This window comes from Miniopterus natalensis, chromosome 18 (assembly GCF_054644295.1).
Source record: "Miniopterus natalensis isolate mMinNat1 chromosome 18, mMinNat1.hap1, whole genome shotgun sequence".
In the NCBI taxonomy this organism is placed as follows: Eukaryota; Metazoa; Chordata; class Mammalia; order Chiroptera; family Miniopteridae; genus Miniopterus; species Miniopterus natalensis.
In genome coordinates this window covers 37,873,743-37,900,542 of record NC_142098.1, presented here as the reverse complement: position 1 = coordinate 37,900,542, position 26,800 = coordinate 37,873,743, and the positions used below count along the sequence as shown (strand labels likewise).

At 52.3% G+C, this 26,800-nt stretch overlaps 1 protein-coding gene across 1 annotated transcript; it reads left to right on the top strand.

Moving 5' to 3' along the window:
- The first annotated feature begins 2,422 nt into the window (after positions 1-2,422).
- NAPA (NSF attachment protein alpha) lies at positions 2,423-26,693 on the top strand. Its single transcript, XM_016216737.2, has 11 exons — positions 2,423-2,650; positions 13,523-13,602; positions 16,023-16,139; positions 21,404-21,450; positions 21,820-21,897; positions 22,142-22,197; positions 22,286-22,370; positions 23,257-23,361; positions 24,421-24,489; positions 24,945-24,995; positions 26,002-26,693. The coding sequence occupies exons 1-11, from the start codon at positions 2,553-2,555 to the stop codon at positions 26,101-26,103; spliced, it is 888 nt and encodes a 295-aa protein (XP_016072223.1). The 5' UTR covers positions 2,423-2,552; the 3' UTR covers positions 26,104-26,693.
- The last annotated feature ends 107 nt before the right edge of the window (positions 26,694-26,800 follow it).

Genomic DNA, 26,800 nt, shown 5'->3' with positions numbered 1-26,800 from the left:
GCAAGTCACTTTCCCTAGTTGCGCCTGTTTTCTCACTCTGTAGAATGGGATGGAAAATACCTACCTCCATATATCTGTTAAATGGGAAAATGTAAATGAAGTATTTGGCAGGGTGTACCATAAGAACTGAGCAGCTACTATTTAATGAGCATGCAGGCTATATGATTATTGTTTGGATCCCACCCTAAATCACAAGTTAAGCTTGATGTCTCTGGAAATGAAAGACTCTGGCTTAAAAGGATTGGGTATCAGTCATCTGTTGCTACATAACAAATTACCCTGAAATGTAACAGCTTAAAACAAATGGGAGCTTTTATAGTAGTGCTGCTTAGACAAGAACCGAAACTGCTTGTGGTCATCCAGATTCACCCCCACCTGATCTGTGTCAGAATACAGTGGCAACCACAAGTGGTGGTCCAGGAGAGCCTTTGAATGTAAGAACAGAGTTGGGTGAAGGTTTCTTGTGCCTTAGCCCTCTCAGCCAAGTCCCACCCCCACTCCCACCCCCACCCAACCCCTAGATAACAGTTTTTTTCAACCAGTGGTCCCTGGATTATCTGCATTCTACTTATCAGATGAGGGGAAGGGTTCTGTAAAAAAATATATATGCAGATTCCTGTACCCTGCCAAAGACTTTCAGAATTGGAATTATTGGAATAGGGCCCTGGAAGTTGAATTTTTTTCTAAAAATGCTTGCTTAGAATAGTTTTTAGATTTACAGAAAAATTGGGAAACTAGTACAGAAAATTCCCATATACTCACACCAACTTTCCCCCATTAACATCTTCCATTAGTATGGTACATTTGTTACAATATATTAACTAAAGACCCTACTTTGTTCCTGTTTCCTTAGTTTATACTTCATGTCCCTCTTCTGTTTCAGGATCCCACCTGGGACACCACAATACTTTAGTAGTCATGCTTTCTCATTCTCCTTGTGGCTATGACAGTTTCTCAGACTTTTTTTTCTTAATTTTAAAAAATTAAAAGAGAGAGAGAGAAACATCAATGATGAGTCATTGATCAGCTGCCTCCTGCAGGCCCCCTACTGGGGATCCAGCCTGCAACTGAGGCATGTGCCCTGACCTGAAATCAAACTTCGACCTCCTGGATCCTAGGCTCAACTGCTGAGTCATGCTGGCTGGGTTCTTAGACTTATTTTTGAGGACAGTTTTGAGGAGTCCTGGTCTGGGATTTGTTTGATATTTTTCTCATGATTAGACTGGAATGAAGACCACAGAAGTGAAGGGCCATTTTCATCACATTTTATTAAGAGTATATACTTTTTGATGTGATTTATCACTGTTGATGTTAACCTCAGTCACCTGACTGACAGTGTTTGATGTTAACCTCAGTCACCTGGCTTTTCCACTGTACTCTTAGTCCCCTCCTCTTCCCATATTGTACTCTGTGGAAAGAAGTCACTGCTCAGTCCATACTTCAGGAGTGAAGAGTTATGCTCCGCCTCCTTGCGGGCAGAGTACCTACATAAGTTATTTGGAATTCTTCACGAATATTTGTCTATTATTTTCCATTCATTTGTATCAGCATGGACTCATAGATATTTTATACATTGGGTTACAATCCAGTACTACTTTGTTGCTCAAATTGTTACAGCTTTGGCCATTGGGAGCTCTGTCAGTTGGCTCCTGTGTCTCTTTGACAGACCCCTTTTGTGTGTGAGAGACACACACACACACACACACACACTTCCTTTCTGACACTGCAAGATAGAATAATTTATCCAAGGAGCCTTGGTTCCTTTTATTGGAGAATGGTATTAAAAACTACGACCTGGGTACTAGGTGTGCTCGAATCTGAATTTTTATCGCTCTCCAACTTTTTTTTTTTTTAATGAAACCAGAGTTAAAGGACGTCTACTCTCAGTTTAGTTTCCCCTCAAGCGCTTCACTGGCCTTCCCAAGTCAGTTTCAGGGTCCCTCGGCAGAGGGCGCAAGAAAAGTTTCCTACTTCCTAAGTGAAAGAGGAGGACTCCAGATAAGGAACGGAGGCGGAGTTCTGCGCAGAACTGTCAAACCCGGGCGTGGGAGGGACGTGTCGTCTGACGGCGGCTGGGAGCTGTCACGTGAGGGTCATCGGTCGGCTGACTAGAGACCGTAGGGAGGGAAGAAGCCGAGTAGAGGGGCTGCTGATTGGTGGAGGAGGACCCAGAAAGATTGCACTTCGAAGCGGTGGGGACTACGATTGGCTCATACAGAATCACCTGGGGTGTTGTACTGAGTAACCGGAAGACAGTGAGTTCCCCTGTGCAGGTGTATGCGCATGCGTTGAAGCATCAGGTCTCCGATTGGAGGCCGTGAATCACGGGGCGGGGCGCGTTAGGTTGGGGGGCGTGGCTTGCGGGCGCGCGCCGTGCTACGAGGCCTCTGGTTGGCCAGCGCTAATCACGTGGTTCTGGGTAGCTGGCGGCGCGAGGGTGCGACGTCAACGCAGCCTGCTAAGCTCCTCTGACCTGTGCACCGCGGCCCGGCCCTGGCTGAGTCTTCCGAGGGGTCCGGGTCGGGCGGTTTGCCAGTACCTCTGCTGCCGCTATGGACAACTCCGGGAAGGAAGCGGAGGCGATGGCGCTGCTGGCCGAGGCCGACCGCAAAGTGAAGAACTCGCAGTCCTTCTTCTCGGGCCTCTTTGGGTAAGAAGCGCGCCGAGGATCGGCGGGGAGCTGGGCTGAGAGCACGAAGGAGTTTTGGCCTGAGGCGGCGGGACAGGGACCAAGGGCTGGAGCCTAGAGGACGGAGGGGATTTCGGACGAGGTGCGGTGGTCTAAGGCAGGAGAGGGGACATAGTCTTAGGGCCAGGGGGCCCAAGCTGTGTCAACACGGTTTGAGGAGAGACTGAGATGGCGGAAGAGCTCTGGGCTGAGGACACCTAGGCCGTGGCGACATCATGAGGCTGGAAGGGGACCGAGGATGAAGACGGACCATGGGGCAGGAGGAAAACTTGGACCGAAAGCATGTGCTTTGAAGCCTTGAAGGGCACCGGCCTGATGGGATTGAGGGAACCTGAGCAAGCAGCCAGGTCAAGAAGACTGGGAACCGTACGAGAGCCCATCTGAAGTATCCCAGGCGGGCCAGAGGGGGCTTGGGGCCAAGGACACTTGCTCTAGCGATTGACCTTTCCTAGGCCCCTGGCAGTGGATTTGCATGAGCGCTGGATGATGGGGGTGAGGGGGTCTGGGCTCGGGATCCTGGGAGTGATGAGTTCAAGCGTGAGGTGTGTTAGGTGCCTGGGGCGAGTATGTTAGTAGTGGCCAGTGTAGGGAGACCTTTTACTCAAGTGAGCTCTGAGCAAAGGGATTCTGGGTGATGAAATTAGGCTGGAGTCTGGGCTGAGAGGCTGGAGAGTGGGGTGGGGGTATGAGTAATGCTGACTTTGTTTAGGAGATGGAAGGATGAAAGAGAGAAGTGAGGGAGATGAGAAAACCAAAAGGAGCAGAAGCCCTGCTGTGTGATGGCTGAGCAGTGGTCGGGCGGTGTGAGCAGGATGACTATGGTGTGCTGAGAAGAGGGTCTGAAAGGGGCTGGGTTGGCAACGTGTGTGGTGGGCATTTCACACAAAATTCATGTTGGCTCATAAAAGTGATGACCATCCTTTGAGGAATCTTTGTGGCTTAAGAGTGTCAAATGCCCGAGTTTGAAGTGTGGCTCTGCCACTTTTTTCATGAGGTTAGGTAATTTCCCTGCTAAAAGGGGATAGCTAGTAAAACTCACCTCAGAAGTTTGCTACTAGTGGTGAATAAGAGTGCATGTAAGTGCTTAGAATTGAGTGTGGCACATGGTTAGCTTGAAAGGTGTAAGCTATCATCAGTGTCACTTCCAGGAAGGAAACAGGTTTGGAACCTGTACTGAGAGGGCCAGTGGAAATCAGGGTATGAGCTTGAGGGAGATGTCTGGGAGAGTCAGAGGAGGGAGAAGCTGAATGTGATGAGAGAGGAGCTGAAAGGGACTGGGGAAGGGACTCTGGGCCCTGGGACTTTGTTGAGTTAGGGGAAGGGGTTTGAGGTCCTGGACAGAGGAAGAAGATTGCCAGAGAGCCGAGGAGAACAGAGGAGGGTTACATTGCTCTGGGGACTGAGAGGAGGACTGGAGAGGGACATTGGGTTTGTAGAATTAGGAATAACTGTGGTGGAGGTAAGACACAGAGACTGGGGAAGGCTGCAGGACTGGGAGAGTCTGCCAGAAGGCTGGGTATGGGGTTTGAGAGGAAGGCCCAGAGACTGGGAGGTTGGTAAGAAATGAAGGGGAGAGTTCTTTCCAGGAGAGGAGATGGGCCACCCATTGTTATTTGAGGTTGGAGAATGTTTAGCAAAAGGACTTTAATATGGTGACTGAGAATCACTGGGGGGGGGGGGGGGGAGAAACTTCTGGGCTGACATACTGATTAGTGAGGAATGTTTTAGAGGCTGAGAGCAGAGAGAGGATATGTGTGTTTCTTCTTCCTTCACAAGGGGAGAATCAAGTGCAGTGTTTTGGGGTGAGGCCAAGAGCTCAGTTTTCAGCTAATTACTTTCCTGGGTGGCTTTTGGTGCCTGGTCCCTTTGGACTGAAGATCAGTGTACTTACCGTTGAGCTGTGCTTTGAGAAAGCAACCAAATCAACCTCTGAGACACTTGTCATCTGGTTGGGAAGACAAGTGAAGGGGAGCGGAGTTTGCCATCCCAAAATTTGCCTCATTGGGATATTGGTTATTTTAGGCTGAAGCTCTGAAAAGCCAGCATAGGTTAGCTCAGTTACCCTTTATAAAGGACTTTTACATTTGTAAGGGCACCTGTCTCCGTTACTGTACCAGGCTTGCCTTCACTATCTAGTGGAGAAGGTAGGGACTTAAATCTGCATAATAATCTTACCCTTGTTTACTGTGATTTTCCTTGTAGCCTCCCATAACCGACTGCACCCTCTACATCTTTTGTTTTTAGCTGTAGGTTGTATTTAACCTGATAGCTTAGGCCTTTTTGGCCAGCTATTTAGGGTTCCTGGGTCTCTCCCATGTATACAGGAGATACACATGTTATTAAACTTTGTTTTTCTCCTGCTACTCTGCCTCATGTCGGTTTGATTTTTAGACCAGCCAGAAGAACCTCAAAAGGTAGAGGAGTTTTTTCTCCCCAACACAAGATTAACACTTGGCAAACAAGTAAAACGAAGTTGTCAGGTGTAACTAAAAGCTAGATTGTGTCATTCGTGTGAAGTTCCTGAGCTGTGAAGGGAAGCTGCACGATCTGGAGGAAGGCTTTTGGTGACAAGTGAACTGGGCCCCAAGGTACCCTAGGACTTGCTAAGGGAGTGGGGGCCTGGAAGGGTTATTCTAGGTGATGGGAATTGTTCAAGCAAAGGTGTGGCTTAAGGGGAGGCTCTGTCTGGAATGTTGGGGAACTGAGATCCTAAGGGACCGGAGATGGCTCCCTGGAGGAGAGCCCTCCATCTGGGAAGATGAACAGGAGTTCTGGGAGTACCCTTTGGTGGGGGAGCACTGCTCCAGGCAGAGGGGACAGCTTGAGGAAGGCCCAGGTGTGTGAAATTTAATACGAGTTCCATGTTAGCACATGAAGTTTGAAGGGCACAGGTGGGAGGTGAAGCTCAGCAAGGACAGGCCAGTGGGGGGAGGAAGGGGCTCTCCAGAAAGGGTTTGGACTGAAGCTGCTGGAGAGCATTGAGGATTTTAAGGAGGAGTTCTGTCTTAGTCTGTTCAGGCTGCTACTACAAAATACCATAGTCAGGTACCTTATAAACAACAAAAATTTATTTCTCATAGTTCTAGAGGCTGTGAAGTCCAAGATCATGTTGCCAGCAGAATTGGTGTCTGGTGAAGGCCCGCTTCCTCATAGACAGCATCCTTTCACTGTGTTGTTGCATAGTGGAAGGGGTGACCTAGCTCTCTGGGGTCTCTTATAAAGGCACAGAATTACCCCCAAAGACCCCACCTCCTAATACCATCACCTTGGAGGTTAGGATTTCAACACATAAATTGGAGGGGCGGAACACAAACATTCAGTCCATAGCTGGGCCAGTCCTGGAGGGTTCCCATTTGCGTTTTAGAAAGGATGCAGCAGCTGGGGTGGGAGAGAGGCTGGGTGAAGGCAGTGACATAAATAATAGCAGGTAGTTTTTATTAAGTGTTCTCTGTGGCTCCGGGTCAGGCCTGGGCCAGGCCCTTGACCAGCATCCTCACATTCAGTCTTTATAGCATCCCTGTGGAGGTAGACAAATGCAGGCTTAGAAAAGTTGAGTCATTTATTTGCTCAGTCCCCCAGTAAGGGGGATCTGCTGCCAGACCCAGGCCTGTCTGATCTCAAAGCCCTCCCTCCACTACACGTGAGGTTCCTCCTGCTTTGGGCACTAAGGATATTGACAAACTAGTTGTCTCAGGGAGCTCCCTCCCTCTAACTCCTCCTCCCTTCCCTCCTCGCTTCACAGTTTTCCCCAAACATTTGGCAGAGAGCAGGTGTATTCAACCCTGTCCCCTCCAGCTCCAAGAGCAGTTGAGATGGGAGTGAGCTAGGCCAGAGCAGAGGGCACGGACACGGGTGGGGGACCCACCTGACCAGAGCCTGTCTGTTTGAGGGATGGGAGTACAGCAAGAGGTAGGCCCAGGCCTCTGGAGCTGGAGTCCCCTGTGTTCACCATTTCACAACCCACCTTTCTCAAGGCCCTGGGTGGCTTCGAGGGAAAGAGTGTTGGGACTCGGCGTGTCTCTTGTGCTTCTTCCCCTTTCAGGAATCTCAGCAATGACAGCATCCCAAATTGAGAGGTCTCTGCTTGCCCCTAAAGGGCCAAGTAGGATAGCCTGCCTGGGATTTGGGGCAGCCCCATAGCCTTGGATGTTAGGGCTTTCTTTGCTCTTCACTATTTCTGAGCTGCCAGACACTAGGGGGCTTTGGTGCACCAGCCTCCACCCAGCCAGTTAGTAAGTAGATCACAGCTTCTCTGCACCTTCCCTCCTGCTGCTCCCTCCTCTCCCCTCCCCTAACTCCCCAGCCCGCCAAAGGGGGGGGGGGGGACAGGGAACAGCCCAGACTTCTCTGGAAGCAAAAGGTGGAGATTTCCTGAGGAAAGCACAGTGAAACTGCAGAAAAGGCCAGGCCAGGTGGGCACACATTTTCTTCCCTCCTGCTAGGAGTCTCCCTGGATGTAATTTCTTTCCACTTGGATAGCAACCTGCATAAGAAGTTTCTTCATGTGTGAAATGAAAATCATAGTAGCAGCTACTTCATGGGGTTGTTCTAAGGAATAAGTGAGATTATGTGTGTAAAGTGGTGAGAACACAGTGCCTGACAATGGTTACGTGCTTAAGTGCTTACTATCATCATCATCATGATTATTGTTGTTATTTATAGTTATTGGAAGTTGAGCTGGAAGCCCTGAAGGAAAAAATGGCAACGTGTTCTGTATACAAACAACACAGTCTCTAAAGGTCAAATATTGACAGATCAGTTCCTGTTTGAACCGCCTGTAGGTGCCAGCAACCCCAGGGGCCCTGGAGACTGGCTTTCCTGAGGGAAGAATTGCTGACAAGTTTGAGGACAGGACCCACCTGGCCCTTAGCTGAGCTTGTGAGGGAATGACATGGCTTTGCTTCCAGACCTCCTTTCACCCAGAGAACACGCAGAAACCCCTGGTGCCATTTCCGGCCACACCAATGCAGTTCGCACTGCCCTGCCAGCTGCCAAGACCTACAGTGGAAAACTTGACATTTCTTGCCCAGTCTCCAAGCGGTTTCTTTCCTGAAGGGACACAAGGTTTCTGGGTAACCCAGCCGTGATTGTGCAGCAGTTGAGGGTTCTTGTCCTCCATGATGGATGGGGCTCTGCCGCCTGGTCAGATTAGGTTTCAGCGCTTCCCTTTGGGGTGGGACTACAGAGAGGCTAGGGTCTGTCAGAAACATCTTTCAAAAAAAGAAACATTCAGGTATTTGTCTCGGTGAAGTAATCCTGTTGGGGTGCCAAGGGCATTGGTATAGAACCACAGGAGCACCTTCCAGGCCTTGTGGGGCACAGCCCCTGCCTTTGAGTTTACAGTCAGGAGGGGATAGCTTGTAGTAAGAGGTGGGGTCTGTGGGAGGAGTGACACTTAGCCAATCTGGGGTGGGGGAGGTGAAGCCCATGCTGATATGTTGAAGTAGGAAAACATTTCTAGAATATACTCTCTCTGCCAGTCTGATAAGAGTGATGCTAAGTGTGGCAGGCGCTCTCCTGGCACTACCTCATGCTTCTAGCAGCTCTGCCTGGTATGGAGTCTTATCCCCAGATACAGATGAGGAAACCGAGACTGGAGAGCCACAAGCTGGCACCGGAATCCTGGCCCATCTGACTACAGTCTGAGATTTTTCCACTGCCCCAAGTGACTAGAATTCCCACTGCCAGGCGGCTGGCAGCCTTTGGAGTGTATTTCTCCTCAGTTGTCTATTAGCAGCAGTTTGAGCCCCTGCTGTGTGCTGCCCTCAATGCCGGCTCATCTCCGATCCTCACAAAGACTCCTCCCAGGTCCGGTTCATTGTCTCCATTTTATAGATAAAGAAGCTGAGGCTCAGGGACTGTTCATCTAAGGTCACACAGTTAGCAAAGTGCTGAGACCAGTTTCAGCCCTGGTTCCCTGGCCCCCAGGTCCATTCTCTTCCCCACCCCTTGCCCATACAGGCGTGGTTGAGAATGTCCTGTGATGGTTTCAGTGCTGGACATTGTGTGGAGAGCTTTATTCTCTTGTGGTCATTGGGGCCTGTGCATCACTGTGTGGGCCCAAGCCCTGCCTGTCACTGCAGAGCCAGGGAGGCAGAGATTAGCTTAGTTTTTGCAGGTGATGTGGGAAGAGGTGCCAGAGGAATCCTGCGGCTATGGCCCTGACAGCTCAGCAGAGGAGCCAGGCTGGTGTCCACCTGCTCCCTGCACCGTCGGACCTTTCTGTTCTCTAATGTTCCTCTGCCTGTAGCACTGTACTGTGGGCCAGGGCTCCTTGGGGTGCTGGCTTGATGAAGCCCTCCCTTGCTCAGAGGCCTTGCTCAGAGGTGGCCCAGCAGGCCTCCAGCGGAGAGCAGTCTACTTGTCAGATGAGGGAAACCTGAGCAGTGTTGGCTGTTTAATCTATTGGAGAGGTGAGAGCAGGAAGGGCCCGTGTTTGCCTCCTTGTTTTCCAGAAACTCTTAGAAGTGGAATGAAGCCTCCCAGATCACTGAGTGAGGGAGAGGCAAGGGCAAGACTGGATCTCCTTTGGGACCCTGCCGCTTCCTGGCAGTGTGGGCTTGAGCAAGCCCCTTAAGGTCCCTGAGCCCCAGCCAGATTCCTCCTTTGTAATGCAGGAGAGTTTGTAAATACCCTGGTGAGGACCTGAAGGGTTATTGTGAGGAACTCTGTCCCTTCAGGCGGAGTGCCTGGCAGCCCATTGTTGGCCATTATAAAGAGTAATAAAGATGCATAGCACACAAGGGAAGGCAAGGGCCTTCCACCAAGGGCACTGACTAGAGAATCAGGGCAGGGAGAGAAGAGTGATGGCTGGTAGCTGTGGCACCACAGGGGGACTGGAGGGAGAGGGACTGCGGAGGAGGACCTAAAATGGGAGTTAACTCCATCTGCCCTGCCTTTTTGAGGTCCTTGGGAAACTGCAGGTGGGATAGGTGGCATGTTGGTGGAACCTGGAAGTGCCCAGGGGATGGAGGAAGGAGGGAGGGAAGCTGAGAGTCTGCCCTGCAGACCCCCCTGGCCCGGGTCCCACCGGGCTGTCTGCATTCCTGGCACTGCTCACTCTCCATATGGCAGTCACTGGAGGTTGGTGGCTACTCCTAGGAGACCTGAGACTGCTTCCTCCGCCTTGGGAGGGGGGAGAAAGCAAAGCTGAGCGAGTAATTATAGACAGCCATGCGCCAGGCCAGCCCAAACCAGTTCCCTCTATTCCTGGGCATGGCTCAGAGCCGCTGGTTGGGGAGAGCCAAGCAGAGGCAGCTTGGGGGAGGTCAGTGGGGAGGGACAGTCAGCTGTCACATGTGCTGCCACCCTGGCTCTTCAGAAGAGACAGACCCAGCTTGATTTTCTGGATCTTGTGCAGGGGGCAAAGGGAGAACGCTTGGTTTTCTCACCTTGGGGAGTTTGTGGTTTTCCTCATGGAGGCCAACTTTAGATGAGTGACAGGAGCGGACCTGACTGGGGAGAAAAATCCTGTAGTAACCCATGCAGATTTACTGGAGGGGAGGGGGCAACTTGGTAGAGCAGTACAGATGGGAACTTTTTCCAGGCACTCTCCCTGCCAGAAACCCTCCTGTTGTATTAGAATATGGCCTAAACTCTTCTCCTGGCCTCCATATAGCATGGAGGCTACCCTGCCTGCCTCTCCAGCCTCATTGCCTACCACTCCCTGCACCATAGCCATCCTGGCCCACATCTTTTCCTTAATTGAACTGACCAAGCTTGTTTCTGTCTCAGGGCCTTTGCACATGCTTTGCTGCGTAGAATGCTCTTCCTCTTTTCATGGATGGCTCCTTAGTCATCATAGGGAACTAAGCTCAAATCTTACATGCCTGACCTGCCCATTCAAAGCCCTTCCCAGCCCTCTCATGTTTAATCACTCTGAAATTGTCTTGCTGGTTTCCTGTGTATAGAGGACCAGCTTCTTTTCCTTTGTTTACTATTATGTCCAGTGCCTGGCACATCGTAAATACTCAGACATTTGTTCCCTGGATGAACAGCTTCTCCCTTCAGGATCTGCCAGTGACCCTAGGCAAATCACTTTCCCCTTTTGTTGACTCAACTTCCATCTCTAAAAGAAGAGGATGGAAGCCCAGAGATTCCCCTGTTATCACAGTGGAAATGACTAGGTGGAGACCGGCCTCGCAGCCTAAGCAGGTGATAATCCCTCTGGCTTTTCCACCCCGCCTTAGTCATTGACCCAGCACAGGGTTCTCCTAGCTTAGTCTGGGGTCATAGAATTTCAGCCGAGCAGCTGACAGGCTTTGTGTTCTGTGTCCACTCTGTCCCACTGAGCTGAAACAAACAAAACAGCTGGGCTGGCTCTGCCCATTGTTGGTCACCCGGCTTGGGACCTCTCAGTGGGATGGGCCACTTCTGCCCATCCAGAAGCCTAAGCGTTTTCAGAGATGGTCTGGGCCTGGATAGGACAGATTGCATCCTCAAGGAAGGAAAGAATCTGTGGGCTGGGCAGAGCTATGATGGCAATCTGTGAATGCATCAGTCTCCTTTAAGAGAACATTCCAGAGAAGGTCCCCAGGGGGAAGTTTGCCTTCTGGCCCCAAAGGAATCTTTTGAAATCTCTTCTGCCAGAAGCTTGTGAAAGTGCCTCACCTCTCCAAGGCCAGGAGTGGTTTCTGAAGAAGGCACTTCAAACGGGGGCCTCAGGTTCAATGTTGGGCTAGCTGGGGTGAGGTCTGGGGAGGGGAAAGCTCATTGCTCAGGGACACTTCCTGGGGACAGCAGAAAGTCTGGGAGACTGTGTCAGCACAGCTGCATAAGGCAAAGGGCAGGCTTTTCACCTAAAGAAGAACCTTATTGGTGTGATTTGGGACTTGGGAGGCAGGACTGCAGTCCCAGCCCCCCTCCCCACCCCTACTTAGCCATTACAGGAGGTATCTTCCAGTTGAAGTCACCTGACCTGGGACAGGTCACTGCTGGCTGCTTTCCAAGTTAAGTCAGCTTTTCCCCTCCCAAACTCACCTGATCACCTGAATCATCTGGGATCATTGTTAAAAATCCTGATTCTGTGCCCCACCCAGACCATCCTCCAGGGAGGGTAAAATCTCCAGGGAGGTTAGCTGTGGGCTCTGATTTGATTATTGTAAGGAGCCCCTCATATGATTCAAAAGATGGGTGAGGTGGACTACGACACTATCAGTGCAGTGAAGGTGTGCTCTGAACACAGCTCCGAAATTACCCTAGAGGCCCTTTCCAGGGCCACTTGACAGCGAAGATGATATGTGCGGCTTTTAATTGGAAGAGTCCCCCTCTTCCTTCAAAACCAAATGTTGCTTGATGTCAGTGAAGAGAGAATCTGAACTCTATTTGGGGGATTCCTGAGTGTGTGGATTTTATTTTACTGATTTTTGTGGGCAGTGGAGTTTGAACAGTTACAGAGACCGTAGACCTGGTGGTCTAAGCCTGGTAGAATTATTGGAGATGGAATGACTTACCACCAGTGTGTGAGGTACTAATGAAGAGCCCCAATTCAGGAAGGGGCACCACTTGGAGGTCAGGATGCCAGGGTAAAGCTGTCCCTGCAGGGTGCTCTTTAGGGTGTATCTCCCTAGTCCCTAACCATTACAGTTAAGTTTTCTGAAGGTGGTTTTGCCATTTTAAATAATGCTGTGCTGAACATCCTTGTAGCTTCTCTGATTAGTTTCTTAGGATAAATTACTATAAATGTAATTCATTGCTGGATCATAGGACCCAATGTAAATCTTGACATTTAAAATATATGTATTTCTTTTCTTGAGTAGATAAAATATGCAGGTGATTTTTAAAAATTCAGAGAGGGCCACCCTCTCCCTACTGGGAGCACACCTGTGCCTTTCCCTCCCCCTTCTTTATCCACAATAGTCATGCATCTCCTAAACTCTAGGGGACCCCACGGGACTTGCAACCAAAGGAGCAATGGGCAGCAACAGTTCTTCTGGACTAACCCCCTGAACTTATCCCCAAGTCCCCTTTTTTCTGACTCTCCAGTGAGCTGACAGCAGCTCCACCTAGCCTCACTCCTTTCCCATAACATTTCCAGAGAGCCAAAGCAGCCCTGCCTAATCTCTCTCCTATTGCTTCTTCTATCCTAGGCTCTTCTTTGTTTCACTGTCCCCAGCTTTAATAAGTGTACTCTCAAAATAAAATGAAATTCAGACAGTGCTAACAAAGGGTGTCCATCTATCTCCCATGCCTGGCCCCCAGTTGTGTGGACCGTGCCTTAGAAAAAAATGCTGTAACTAGTTTATGGTATATTTTTCCAGAAATATTCTGTTCACATAAACATATATGCTTCTCTTCTCGCCCTCTTTTTTGTTTTGTTTTAACACAAATGGGAACTTTTTTATATACACATTTAAAAATAGTATTTTTCTGTGTGTTTATATTGTAATATTTATGCCCACACTTGGAGGGTTGAGAGGTCTTGTCTGAGCTGCAGTGTGCAAGGCACAGGATTAAGTCATTGGGGAAGGGACGAGGTTTCCAAAGCTGGGCTCTTCCCCCAGGACGCTTTGCAGTCTCTTGGGGAAAGGGACTTGTGGGGAGCCTGGGCAGGAAGTGGAAGTGGTTGTGGCTGTCAGAGGCTGTCACAGACTGTCACAGACTGTGGGGATTTCGGGAGGGCCTAGGCAGCCTTTGTGTGAGTGGGTGGGAGCCACAGACTCTCTCTCTCTCTCCTGAACCTGAAGTAGAGGCCTGGGCTGCAGCTGGATGCGGGAAGCTGGCTTCCCAGGGAATCATGGGAGTGAATGCAGGGGCACATCTACGCTGTCTCTGCTTCCTCTTTGATACCAGGCTGGATATGCTCCTTATCCTTTTTCCCTTTTTCCCCCCCAGAGGCTCATCCAAAACAGAGGAAGCCTGTGAAATCTACGCCAGAGCAGCAAACATGTTCAAAATGGCCAAAAACTGGAGTGGTACGTGACCTCTGCTAGGGCTCCTCTCTGCTGCATTCTCCTCTTTCCCTCAGCTTCCATTCCCCAGGTCCTGGCCGGGAGCTTAGCCTCCCAGCCCCTCTCGTTTTAGGCTTCTCCAGCATCACACGCCTGTGGGCCTGCTGTCTGATCATTAGCCCGCTGGGTTACTTTACCACTTGAACCACAGGGCCGTGGAGAGAGGGTGGAAGGGTTAGGACAAATAGATTATTGAATCCAAGCAGATCCATGTGGACTGATGAGCTCTTTGAGGGGTTTCTCCTTAGATTCATAATTTCAGGTTTTCCTGAAAACTGTCTCAAACTGTTTCCATCAGAGTCTGAATTCTGGGCTGGGGGGATATTCAAGTGGTTCCAGTAACATTGATCACAGTTACAGTTTATTGAACACCTCACTAAGCACCAAGCATGCATTATTTAATTGAATCATCGCAGCAACCCTACAAGGGTCAGTACCATTCATTCATTTCCCCATTTTATAGATTAGAAAACTGAGACTTGTTTCAGCCCCTTGCCCAAGGTGCCACAACTAGTGAGTGACAGGACGGAATTCAGAAGCCAGAGCTCTGACTCCAGAGCCTGAGTGTTTAACCTGCCCCTATGTTGCTTCATGACCTTTGGAGCTGAGTAACTTGGGTTTGTGTCACAGCTCAGACTGACCTTGTGACCCTGGGGAAGTTACTTGGCCTCTCCTCATGTGTTTCCTCCTCAGTACCACAACAGGGAAATAGTAGCCACTGAATGGGGCTGTGGTGTGGGTTCATGGAGATGAGGCCTCACCAGCAAGGACGGGCAGCACTCAGTAAATGTGATGGCACAGCATCATACAATGCTGAAAGGGCCGCCACCTGGAAGAGGTCACCCCAGGTCAAGCACCTCCTGAGACACTCACAGCCTGTGTTGGTGGGCGGAGTGTTATCCAAGTCATGGCTCTTCTGGCTTGGCACTGAGTTGTCAAGGCTGGAGCTTGGTTGGCAGGGAGGGGCTCCATGAGGTTGGAGAGGTAGGAGCTCTCTTGCGGAGATGCCTGAAGGCCTGGAGGAGAGGTTGGAAAAGCCAGCACATTTAGTTCATAATATAAATTCAAGTTCATAGTATGACTTCAAGTGTCAGCAAGATTGGATCAGAGGAATCAAACGAAGACATAGTTTGGAACCCAGAGAGGACTTTTCTGACCAAGAAGGAGATGAAACCTGGTATGGGACCATGGAGGCAGGGTGTAGAGGCACAAGGTAAAATCAGTTATTATCATTTTCTGAGAATGTTTCATCTTCCACAAAATACATTGTACTAAAGCCAGATGCTATGTATATTTTTATGCTTCTGAGCTCAGAAAGTGCCTTAAAAGAAAGAGTATAGTACTTATTTTTCAATCACATAGATGTTGCTTTTCCCCTAAAATTTATAACTGCCCCCCCACACACACACACTATACAAACAAAATTTCTAGGGTTTGTTTGTTTTTACCTAGTGATATTTTACCTTTTCTGGAAATTTTACACTCAAGTTTCTAGCCCTTAAAAATAATAACGAACTCACACATGGTAAAAACCTGGGTGGCTTTGTCTATCCTGCTGCTCTGCAGCTACAGGGCAGGGTCCAGGCCCACTCGTCCTCTTCCAGCTCAGAAATTCTGTGACTTGGACTCAGCCGGAGGAGAACGAAGGGACACAGGCTCAGAACTGAGCTGGAGGTGGCTGTGGAGGTTCCAGGTAGCACAGTCCCCACCCCTGGAGGGGAGTGGTCCATTGTCTCCTGCAAGTCAGTTAAGGAGATGAGGCACATAAATAGAATGGGTTGGGACCCATGGAAAGTGACAGTGAGCATCTGAGCATGACAGACTGGGCTTCAGGTGTGTGGTATCCACTTGTCCCCGCGTGCTTAGGATCTTGGGGTCTATGTCCTATTTCCCTTTCTGGGCATGAAGCTCCTGGAGGGAGCAGACCCTGTGTCCCTGCCTCCCATGTACCTCACGATTAGTGTGGTGCTTTGCCCACACAACCTGCAATGACTCTACACAAGGGACTAGAATGTGGACAGAGGCAGAGGAATGTAGACAGGAAGAACTGGGAGTCATGGGGGAAAGAAATGGGACTTGGAATTGGGAAGTGTTTCAGAGTGCAATCACGATTTCCCCTCTCTTCTCCAACACCCCCTCCCGGACCCCTCCCATGATTCAACCTACTCTCTGCCTTTGGTGGTTCCCAGCCCTGTGCTTCCAGGCTTCCCAGGGGGCACCACTCAGTTCAGGAGGCCTGAGGTCTAGGTCCAGACCTCTGCTCACCCAGGCCACTCTCTTCCTTTCTCCAGGGTCTCTGTACTCTTAAGAGCTCCCAGGGCACTGTCTGTGTCTTGCAAAGCATGGTTCCCCACTCAGGCTAGCATCACTTTTTTCTGTTCCAGCTGCCGGAAACGCTTTCTGCCAGGCAGCCCAGCTGCATCTGCAGCTCCAGAACAAGCATGACGCAGCCACCTGCTTTGTGGACGCCGGCAACGCATTCAAGAAAGCTGACCCCCAAGGTGAGGGCCTGTAGGCCATCAGGCCTGGCTTCCCAGAGTACCAGCTGAGCGCTCTACAGAGAAGTCCTCAGGTTTCCATGGGCTCAGGTTTTCTCCAGTGGCTGACATGCGATAGGCTGGCAGGGAGGCACTCGCTCTTTAATTTCAGAACTGGCTCCCTTCCGGTTGGCATTTTCGTCCTGCTCCAAGCCTCCTCCTCTTCTTTCTACTGTGTGTGCAGCTGATCACTCCCTTCCCAAAGCCTGGGAGCATTTGGGAGTGGGAGTTACATTTCAGACCCACCGCATGCCAAGGGGAGAGGAAAATCTGTTCTGTTGTCAGAATTAACATGCAGAAGGGGGTAGGAGGGCTTCTGAGACCAGCCAGGTAGGAGTCGCTGCTGAAAAAGGAGAGGAAGTTATCCTAACCTGGCTTCCCTACCCAGGCGGGAGGGATAGGAGAGAAGAGCCTGGGATATAGTTGCCAGAGAACAAATTTCTTCAGATGACAGCATGTTGGGGACAGAGCCCTCATTGGATCTGACTCATCATGAGAAAACCATTTTGTCCTACTGGGCTCATCCGGAAGGGGAAACCCAGTGGGTACCAGACTTTCAATTTCATGGAGCTGGGATTTTAATTTACTTTTTTAATCTTGGTGCCAGACATAGGTTGCTAACTTAATTTTAGCAAGCAAAGACATTTTTAAAAAAAGACCATCTATTGTCACTCTCCTCTCTTAAGAGAATGGGAAAGACATGAGTTGTTTTATTTTAAAAGGAGATGCTTAATTTTGGAATAAAGGCCTGTCCTTCCCAAGAAGGGACAGTTGGCAACAGTACGCACAGGTCTCTGCAAGGGTCAGCGAACACTGGTTCACACACAAGCTCTGGGGGTTGCTGGCAGGTCCATATCGCTGTCAGGGACATTTATTTAACTCCCAGGATTTGATCTCTATGTAAACCAAGTAGCTTTTCTCTGTCCCCAGACTTAACCAGTCACTCCTCTGCCACTGGGTGTCTCACAGATGGTGGTGTAAGTTGAGCCGGGTGGTTCAGTTGGTTAGAGCATCATCACATATACCAAAAGGTTGTGGGTTCAATCCCTAGTTGGGGCTCCTATGGGAGGCAACCAATCAGTGTTTCTCTCATATCGATGTTTCTTTCTTTCTTTCTTTCTTTCTTTCTCTTTCTTTCTTTCTTGTCTTTCTTTCTTTCTTTCTTTCTTTCTTTCTTTCTTTCTTTCTTTCTTTCTTTCTTTCTTTCTTTCTTTCTTTCTTTCTCTCTCTCTCTCTCTCTCTCTCTCTCACTCTCTCTCTCTCTCTCTCTTTCTCTCTCAAATCAGTAAAAACATATCCTCAGATGAGGGTTTAAAAAACCCCAGGGGAGGCCTTGTCACTCCCTACACAGAGCTGAGTGCTGCGTCAGAGCAGGCCACGTGGGTGAGGTGACAGTGACCCATGCCATCCTGGGTTTGTTTTCAGCTGGAATCACCCAGAGAAGTCTGTGTGTCTCCCACGGAGTCACCCGCTTGCCCCCAGCCTTCCTTCTGCTCCCTGGGGAACTGGTTGACCTAGAGATGCTGCCCTAGCATCTGTGACGTTCAGCTGCTGCTCCCAAGTGAATGAAAGGACTTATTTCTGGGGCGGGAGCAGAGTGCCAGGCCACATGACACGTGCACACCAGCTGCTCTTTAAACAACCCCAGCACTTCCTGTGGACAGGCCCCACCTGGCATTGTGAGGTCATGTCCTTCCCTAACTTTTGATCTGAGTTTTCTCATCTCTCAGCAAGCTCTGCAGGGTGTGTGTTCGGTGTTGCCTGGGGCCTAGAAGCAAGGAGGGTGGCAGAGTCTTCAGGCTGGTGGGAAAGCAGCAGTAGTTAGGTGTGGTGATGGTCCCCTTATCTTAGTTTCTTGGGGGATCAGGGAGCACAGTTTGCTGCCCTGGGAGCTGAGGTGGGAAGAGGTGGGTTTGGGGTGGGGGGAACCTTATGCGAGAACAAGAGGGGCAGTGGAGCACAGAACAGTGTAATTTGGGCAGTGCTGGCACTGGGTGCCTTGTCTGGAGCCCAGATGAGGATGTTTGGTGCTGAGGGTTGGGCCGGGCGTTTGGGGCAGCATCCCAGCACCACTGCCTCGTGGACTGCCAACCCCAGTCACAAGTCTGAGGTGGGGACCATTCCAGCCAGGGTCAGGGGAGAAGGCATATTTGCACCAGGAGTGACAACTGCTTTGTGTCTGGGGCCAGACCTCTTCACAGAGGTCCGTGGCAGCTGTGTGTGGCTCACTGTGGTCCTAAGGTCCAGGAGGAGCCTGCTCTCCTTCCACATTGGACAGGTCACTTAATCTGTTGGATCTGCATTCCCTGGTCTGGTATAGCAGAGATCACGAGATAAGGCGCAGACGTGCCCAGGGTGGCACCTAGCATGTGGTAAAAGTCCATTGAGGGACAGCCTTCAGCTTACTTCCACCAGGGGCCTGACCTGGGCTCTGAGCCCCCACCCCCTTGGCTGCATGCCTTCTGAAACAGAGCTAGAGGGCCCATTTGGAACCTGGCCCACTTTCCCAAGCAGGTGACCAGCTCCCTGGGGCCCTGCCAATTACCTCACCTGCCTCGAAGTCCTCCTGTCCTGTATCAGCACTTCCTGCCAGAGCCCTGGAGGGCCCGCCCCTCCAGAGGCATCTGGTGCCAACCCTGGGCCTGAGGCCTGCCAGAGCTACTCAGGGCGGAAGGAAAGGATTTGGTTCCTGTCATCACACTCTCCCTCTTTGGAGTCTGCCCTCAGTATGGGTCAGGGAGTCTCTTGCTGCCGCCTGGGGAGGAGAGGGAAGAGGTGACGCCCATAGTTGTTAGTGATTCCCGAGTTTCCCAGCCACTGTCTGCTGTTGTAGGTGGACTCAGGCCAGGGAGGGTTCATGCATGTGCATCCAGGGCAGGGAGGTGACCAGGCCCCCATTTCCCCTCCCCCTCGTACCCCATGCCCCACTGCCATTGGATGCCTACTGTGTACCAGGCCAGGGCATCTTCTTTTAATCCATTCCACTTCCTGTGGGGTTCTGGGATTTGTTTATCGAGGCCGCTGGCCGAGTTGGGTGGTGGACTGCAGGAGTGGGATGGGAGGCAGCTGGAGCCCATGGGGTGGATTGAGGACCCTAGGTTGCAGACTCCCAGTCTCCCTAAGCCAGGGCCTTCCCCTCTCTGGGCCTCAGCCCCCCTCCTCCCATCGTGGGCTGGATCATTCCCAGAGTCCCTTTCTAGCTCCAGCTTCCTGTGGGTAGATGGGGGCAGGGGGAGGGGTTCTTTGCTCATCCAGGGATGCGCTGGCCACTCATCCTGGGGATTCTCGTCACCTGATAAGCTAGTTGTGTGTCAGGCTTGTCTGTCAGTGCTCTTACCAGGGTGTCAGCTGGGAGCCTGCCCCTTTCAGGAACAGTCCTGGGGTGAAGAGCAGGCATGAAGGGGATTTAACCCTAGGAGTCCGTGTTGCTGCGCTTGGGGGTAGGGGGTGGGGGGAAGCCTCCCCTGCAGGCCCCAAGGCAGCTGCAGGAGATCCTGTCCTGCCAGGGGAGTTTCCAGCCCCTCCCACTCCCGGGTGCTAATGTCACTGGGAGCAGCCTAGCCACCTTTGCCTGCAGGTGTCCCATTGGACTCCGGGCAACCCAGGAGTGGGAGTGGGTGAGTCGTAGGGTGCCTGCTGGTCACACCCACCTCCCAGGGTGGAGGCTAGAACAAGGGTGGGACATGCAGAACCTGCACCCTGCAGCCCAGCTGCTCACTCATCACCATCCTCATCATGGTGTTGCAACCAACCCTTGTTGCAACCAGTTGGTAGCTCATCAATTACATCCAGAAAAGCTGTTACAAAGTGTGTGTGTGTGTGTCAGTCACAATTGCGTTCCCAGCTGTCATTTTTTGTTATTTGCCCCCTGGCCTCTGCCTCCTTTTCCTCTTCCCTATTGCCCCCAGACTTCCAGCTGTCAACTCGGAACCTTAACCAAATGATGCACATTCTCTGAATCCTTTGGGGTCCCCAGAGGCCTTTCAGAATTGGACTAAACCTATAGATCCCCTCACTCCCAGAGCAGTGCTCACAGACACACAAATTTAAGCAGCTTGAGGACTCCCTGAAAGTCCAGCCCGGAGCTAAGAGCCATGTTCAGATGTCTCCCTGGGTAGTGAGGCCATAATCCCCTTGAGAGCAGGCGCCAGGCCTAACACTTCTTTGTAGCATCTTGGCCATGGGCCTAGCTGACTGGAGACCCTGGAAGCAGACCAGGAGCCTTTCAAATGCCCTGGACTGCAGGCCAAACTTTCAGCCTCTGTTCAGCTGACCCCCACCCTGTGGTCTGTCCAGGCTCTCTCTGTTCTTCCTCCTCTACCTCCCCACTCCCTTTCCTCCTGCGATTTGTTAAAACAGTGTTAAAAAAAAAATCCACCCAAGAGCTCATCTCTATTTGCTAGAAATTGCCTCCCACTCATGCTTCTCTCTCCTCCAAATAACTTGTCGAAGAAAAAAGCCATTCCCAAATTTAAAATCCTGCAAGAGATAGTACAACAAAGGTAGCCCAATCCCTCCTCTCAAGTGCCACCCCAGTGTCTGTTTCGTTGGCAGAGCTGTGGTTTGAGGAGCTGGCGGGTATCAGCGCCAGGTTAAGGAGGGCACAGAGGGCTCTGCTGAGTGCTGAGGTGGGGGCAAGAGAACGATGGAGATTCCAGCTGGAGGGGTCTCTGAGTCACAGCATCTGGCCTCCTCCTGCCATAGATGGAGGCCAGACAGCTGCAGGGGATGTGGCTGGTTCAGGGTCCCACAATGAAAGGATGGCAGAGTCCCGGCAGAATCTGGATGACCCTCAGGTGTCAGGCTTGGCCGCCCCTTGCCAGCAGCTCTGTCCCCGAGGGTAAAGCCTTGGATGATCTGGCTCAAAACCCCCATGGGAGCTTGGCCATCAGCTTCCTCTGGCGCCAGCCGTGTCCTTTCCCTGGCTTCCCTGGCGTTACTGAGAAGGCGGTGGCTTTGTGGCAGCTGGAGGGATAGGGCAGCTTCATCCCCCCACCCCAAGCATATGCCCAGCAAGTCAGACAGCAGAATAAATTAGTCTGAACAAGTTCCCTGGGCTCAGGATTCCTTCACCTTCCCTCCCAGCCGCTCTCAGGGAGCACGTAGCCCTGGCAACTCTATTGATCTCCCCACAGGCAGGCTTCAGCCCTGCACCCCCCCCCCCAGCTTTTGCTAAAATGACTTCCCTTTCTCACTTCCCCTCCCCGCCTCCCTCTTTCTCTCTCCAGAGGCCATTAACTGTTTGATGAGAGCAATTGAGATCTACACAGACATGGTAAGAGTCACTACAGTCCTGTCCCCGCTCCTGGCTCCTGATCCACCATGTTGCCCCACCTCACCTCTGCCAGGTACCTCCGCACACCTCGTCCCTGGCAGCACCCCCTCCACCTGTGCACCCATGGACGGGGGCTGGGTGTGGAGTTTCTTGTCCAAGGTTACCTGGTCAGGGCAACACTCAGACCTGGGCCTCTCACTCTAGAGCCTCCCTTTTGAGCCCCATGCCCTCCGCCCTCTGTACCTTCTTCTGTGCACTTCACCTCACAGATGCGACTAAGGGGCGGGGAGGCACAGCTTTGGGGACCAGGGTGGAACATAGTTGAGCTGGAGTGTGGCACTGGTCATAGACATTCCCTTCCCTTCACAGGGCCGATTCACGATCGCAGCCAAGCACCACATCTCCATCGCTGAGATCTATGAGACAGAGCTGGTGGACATCGAGAAAGTGAGTGGCAGCAGGGCTCTTGGCAGGCAGCAGGGAGGGCCTGGAGCAGCCATTCCCCTGGGACCAGGACTCCTCTGTCTGTCCTTTTCACTCTGGGAGTCCTGGTGTCTGAGCCCTGGGAAAGGGATGTGGGCACTAGCAGAAGGTGGGTGAAGGACTTGGCCATGTCCTAGGTGGGCCTGGGGCTGCCGGTGATAAAGGTGCAGGCACCCCCTCGCCATCCTCCCTCCCCGTATCTCCACAGTCCATCGCCCACTACGAGCAGTCTGCGGACTACTACAAGAGCGAGGAGTCCAACAGGTACCAGCCCGTACCCCACTCCTGCCTGCCAGCCCCCAGTGCACTTGCAACCAGCCATCACCAACCTCCCTCTCTCCGCCCCACATAGCTCAGCCAACAAGTGTCTGCTGAAGGTGGCTGGTTATGCTGCGCAGCTGGAACAATATCAGAAAGCCATTGATATCTACGAACAGGTGGGGACATGGGGCTCTGAGCCTTGCTCTCTGCAGAGGACACTGCTCCCTATCCTATGTGCTGATGCCCCCTGCCCCCATCTGCCACCCTCTCTATTGCCCCCTCCCTCCCTTTCTCTCCACTTTCCTCTGTCATCACCTCACCCTAACTCTGTACCCAGCCTGGCTGAACATTTTCTCTACCCATGATACCATGTGGTGTGGCTGCCCTTTCCCTGGCCCAGCCCATCCCCAGTCCTCACAGGGAGCTTCCTGGCCAACCCCAGAGTGAGACTGACTCTGAAGAACCAGAGTTGGGGAGAGAACGGGAAGAACTGCTGAAGCCTGGGGTGGCCAGAGGCTGCTGAGGAGCCCAGAGGAAGGGGTCAGGGATACAGGGATGCTCCCAAGTGGGAGGTAGTGTCACAAGGGTTTTCAGGTTCCTCTGCAGTGTGGGGAGGGCTCGGCAGTCCCAGGCTGTCCTGGTGGGTTCAGCTGGACAGGAAAAAGCCAGGGAGCTGGCTTCGGAGGAGAGTGGAGCAGGCACCGCCTCTCATCTTCCTGCAGCTGCCACCCCTCTGCCCACCAACATGCCAGCCTTCCGTGGGGCCTGATAGCAGGACCACCTTGTCCCACCATCTTGGGCACATTGGGAGGCCCACAGAGTCCTGGCCTTGTGGCAAACCCCCCCCCCCCCAATTATGTCTTGGTCCTTGGTCACTCATGTACCCATTGCTGACTAAGCCTGGGGCTGGTCCTGGGCCTCCCTGCCCTTGAGGTCCTGGGTTAGCAGCTGTTCACTTGGGGCACAGACCCAGCCTCTAGCCAGCCTCCGAGTGCCTAGCAGTGACCCTGGCCCTCTGGCTGCCTGCTGTGAGCTCACAGTGCAACCTCCATGTACCCACAGGTGGGGACCAATGCCATGGACAGCCCCCTCCTCAAGTATAGCGCCAAGGACTACTTCTTCAAGGCGGCCCTCTGCCACTTCTGTATTGACATGCTCAATGCCAAGGTGAGCCCACCCAGAGCTTTCCCTACCTGCCAGGTGACCACTCCTAGGGCACTGGAACCACTGTCACTAGGTCAAGTCCCCTCTCAACTCTTTAGAAGGGGTGAGCCCCTCACGCCTGGCCCCTGACAGTCGGTCTTGGGTGAGAAACACTTGTTCTCACTGCTGCATTTCTGTCCCTGATGTCACCTGCCTGGCCCCTTAGCATTTGAGTTTTCCATTTCCTCACCTGGTGCCAGGCTCTTTCTTTTGTGAGAACACATTTTGAATCCTTACTGCTCCCCATGAGGTTGGCATCACTGTCACCCATTTTACAGACAAAGACATAGGCTAATACCAGAGCCCCTTGTTCAAGGCCACATGGCTAATAAACAGCAGCCCCAATTCCAGATCTTTCTGACTCCCAGTGTCACGATTTAAACCATAGTCTGCATGTCCACCCACCCATCTTCAGGGGCTCTTGGTAAGAGAGGTGTCACTGCTGGCGAGGGGCAGTAAATGCCCAGGGGAAGGAGCTGGACTCCTGAATCTGGGATTTCTTGGGGGTTTTCAGCAGCCCTACCCTTAACCTGGCACGTCTGAGCCCCCTGCCCTGCTCCCTGCATCTGGCCACTTCAGATCCCTGCCCTACCCTGTGCCCTGAGCAGTCCACTGCCCTATCTGGGTGTTTCTCTACTTTTAAAATTGGGGTCACTATCATTTGACCCTTCCTGGGTCCTCATGATTGTTAAATGTGATACTGCCTGGCATGGAAGAGGTACACAGACAGTTGTCATTTGCCCCCTCCCCTGGGTGTGCCAGGTTCAGGAAGGAGCACTGGGGACTGGCCTGGGAAACCCTCCCTACCAGCTGTCTCTACAGCCAGGCTGGTGCTGAGCTCAGTTCCTTGGAGGTCCCACTAGGCACAGAGCCAGGTGACCAGGAGGCTGGGGGAGGGGCACAAAGAGCTGACTCAGGGCCCAAGCCATCCTTAGATCCCCTCTGCTGTGAGGCCAGCGGCTTCAACAGCCCCTTTGTTAGCCTGTCCCCTTTCTTCCTTCCTTCCACCGTTGCTGTGCTCAGCTTGCTGTCCAGAAGTACGAGGAGCTATTCCCCGCTTTCTCCGACTCCCGGGAGTGCAAGCTGATGAAAGTGAGTGCTGGGGCCCTTTCCCTGCCCCTTTCTCACCTGGGCCTGGAAGTGGGTGGTTGGGAGCCGGGGATGAGGAACCTGGAAGCTTGGCTCCAGTTAGTATGAACACCGAGATTTGTGTAGTGGTTCTCAAGGGGTTTTTGTTTTTATTTTGTTTTCCCTCTTCTGCCATTTGGATCTCCGTTTTCTAGATGAGACCAGACTCAGACAGTGATGAATCTAGTAGGGGCTGAGCTGGGACACACACACACACACACACACATGCACACGTGACCTGTGTCCCTGAGCTTGCAAGCAGCTTCTTACACGGGCAAGATTGGAACACAGTCTTTTCCTTCCTCTGAGCATGGGAGTCCCCCGATTTTCATCCACCCAGATGGTGTGTGTGTGGGTCTAACCCAGGCCAAGCCTCAGGCCAGCTGGGGCCCTGACCTCTGCCTCCCATTTTCTTACAGAAATTGCTAGAAGCCCATGAGGAGCAGAACGTGGACAGCTACACTGAGGCGGTGAGTGGCTGGCAGGGTGGCCACCCTTCTCAGACACACACTGTGTGAATTTCACCCTTTTTATCTCTGGCCTTGGCTCCTGGCTGTGAATTCCTTTCTGTGGTCACCCCAGAGTCTCACAAGTATCCCCAAGAGGTGTGGAGAATGTCTCCCCACTTTAGAGATGATCGCACTGAGGCTGAGAGTGGTGAGGGAACTTATTCTTGGCCCCTTGGGGGCAGAGCTGGGTTCAGACCCACATTTGTCTGCCCCTGAAGGCCAAGGTCTGTGCCACTCAGAGTACCCCTAGGTGAGCAGCTGAGGGCCACCTCTCATCCAGCACTTTGGGTTACCCAGAGGAGCAGAAACGGAAGGAAACGAGACACCTCAAGAGCAGGAGGGAGGTGGAGCTGAGAGGGCAGGAAAGGTGGCATTAGGAGGGCCCATCCTTGCAGCAACAAATTATTCTTAGAACTGCCCCACAGGTGTTTCTAAGTGTTCTGGAACCAGTTGTGTCCAGCTCAGGATCTGATCTGGTCGTCTAGACCACAGCTGGGTGCCTGCCTGTCCAGAACCCTAGGCCCCTAACAATAACAGACCAGCTCCCACTGGTCCCTCCTGCCCCCGACAGTGGTGGGAAGTCGGGAAGCTCTGCATGAAGTGGGGGACAAAGAACGTGGGCTCTCGCTCGGGCCTCTCCTACCTATGGCACTCAGAACGGGCCTTTCTCACATCTCCGGGCCTCAGTTTCCCATCCATAAAGTGGCACCCTTTTATTTTAAGCTACAAAATTACTTTTTTTCCTGAAAGGAAGCCTTATGCTCAGGCTAGTGAAGGCCCAAAAGGGAGCCACTCAGCCTGGTGTCTCCTTTGCTCCTTCTCAGGCCACAACTGGCAGGGACACATGTAGAGAATCTTGGGACCAGAGACCCTGGGCTCCAGGGCTGGGACAGGGAAGGAGCCAGGGCCAGGGCCAGGCATGGGATTCGTCACCTGTCACTATAGTCACCATTGCGGGTGTGCACAGGTGAAGGAGTATGACTCCATCTCCCGGCTGGACCAGTGGCTGACCACCATGCTGCTGCGTGTCAAGAAGACCATCCAGGGCGAGGAGGAGGACCTGCGCTAAGCCCACTCCCCGGCGCCTGTCTTCCTGCCCCTCTGCTCTCCCCAGCAGCCCCTCCATACACAGCGCGAGCCCAGAAAGAGTTGGCCCAAGACCTCGGCTGGGACCTTCCCTCCCTTCCCCTCAGGAGTCTTGCAGGCCACAGTGCAGGCTTTGCACTGTCTCGGCCCCAGAGCCCTGGTCTGCTGGCTAGACAGTAACCCTCTGTTCTTGCTGCACCCCTTCCCCCGCCCATTTATTTAAGCCACAAAGGTACCCTTTTCCACCCCAAAACAGAGTCTGTGACATAGATCTATTTGCTGTGGGTGCTGTCAGGGATGGGGTCAGCATCTAGCCCCCATCTCCCAATTGGCTGGGGCTGGGGTATGAGGTTGGTTTCTGTCTCCCCACTTCTGTCCCCCAGCCAAGCGCTGAGCACATGTAGCTGCTGAGATTTGCTCTTGCAGCTGGGGGTGGGCTCCTTTCCCCCAGTGCCGGGAGCCTCAGGGGGTCATCCTGCACCCGCCCCACATCTGCTCCTGCCATAGTGCTTTGAGGTTTTGTGGGTCGGAAGCTGCCACTGGCCCCAAAAAGAAAATAAAAAACAACACTTTTGCATGAGTCTTTCTTCCTCTTCACCTCTGCTACCCTCTTCTTCCTTCAGAGCTGGAGTTCTGTCTTTCTGTCCATTCCCCCTCCCCCCCAGGACTCTGGTCACACT

Bases quoted from the DNA above. Each gene is read 5' to 3' on its own strand.
- NAPA (XM_016216737.2), top strand. From the start codon at position 2,553: ATGGACAACTCCGGGAAGGAAGCGGAGGCGATGGCGCTGCTGGCCGAG. The intron at 21,898-22,141 runs GTGAGTGGCAGC...GTATCTCCACAG, and splicing joins AGCTGGTGGACATCGAGAAA to TCCATCGCCCACTACGAGCA. The intron at 24,996-26,001 runs GTGAGTGGCTGG...GGGTGTGCACAG, and splicing joins TGGACAGCTACACTGAGGCG to GTGAAGGAGTATGACTCCAT.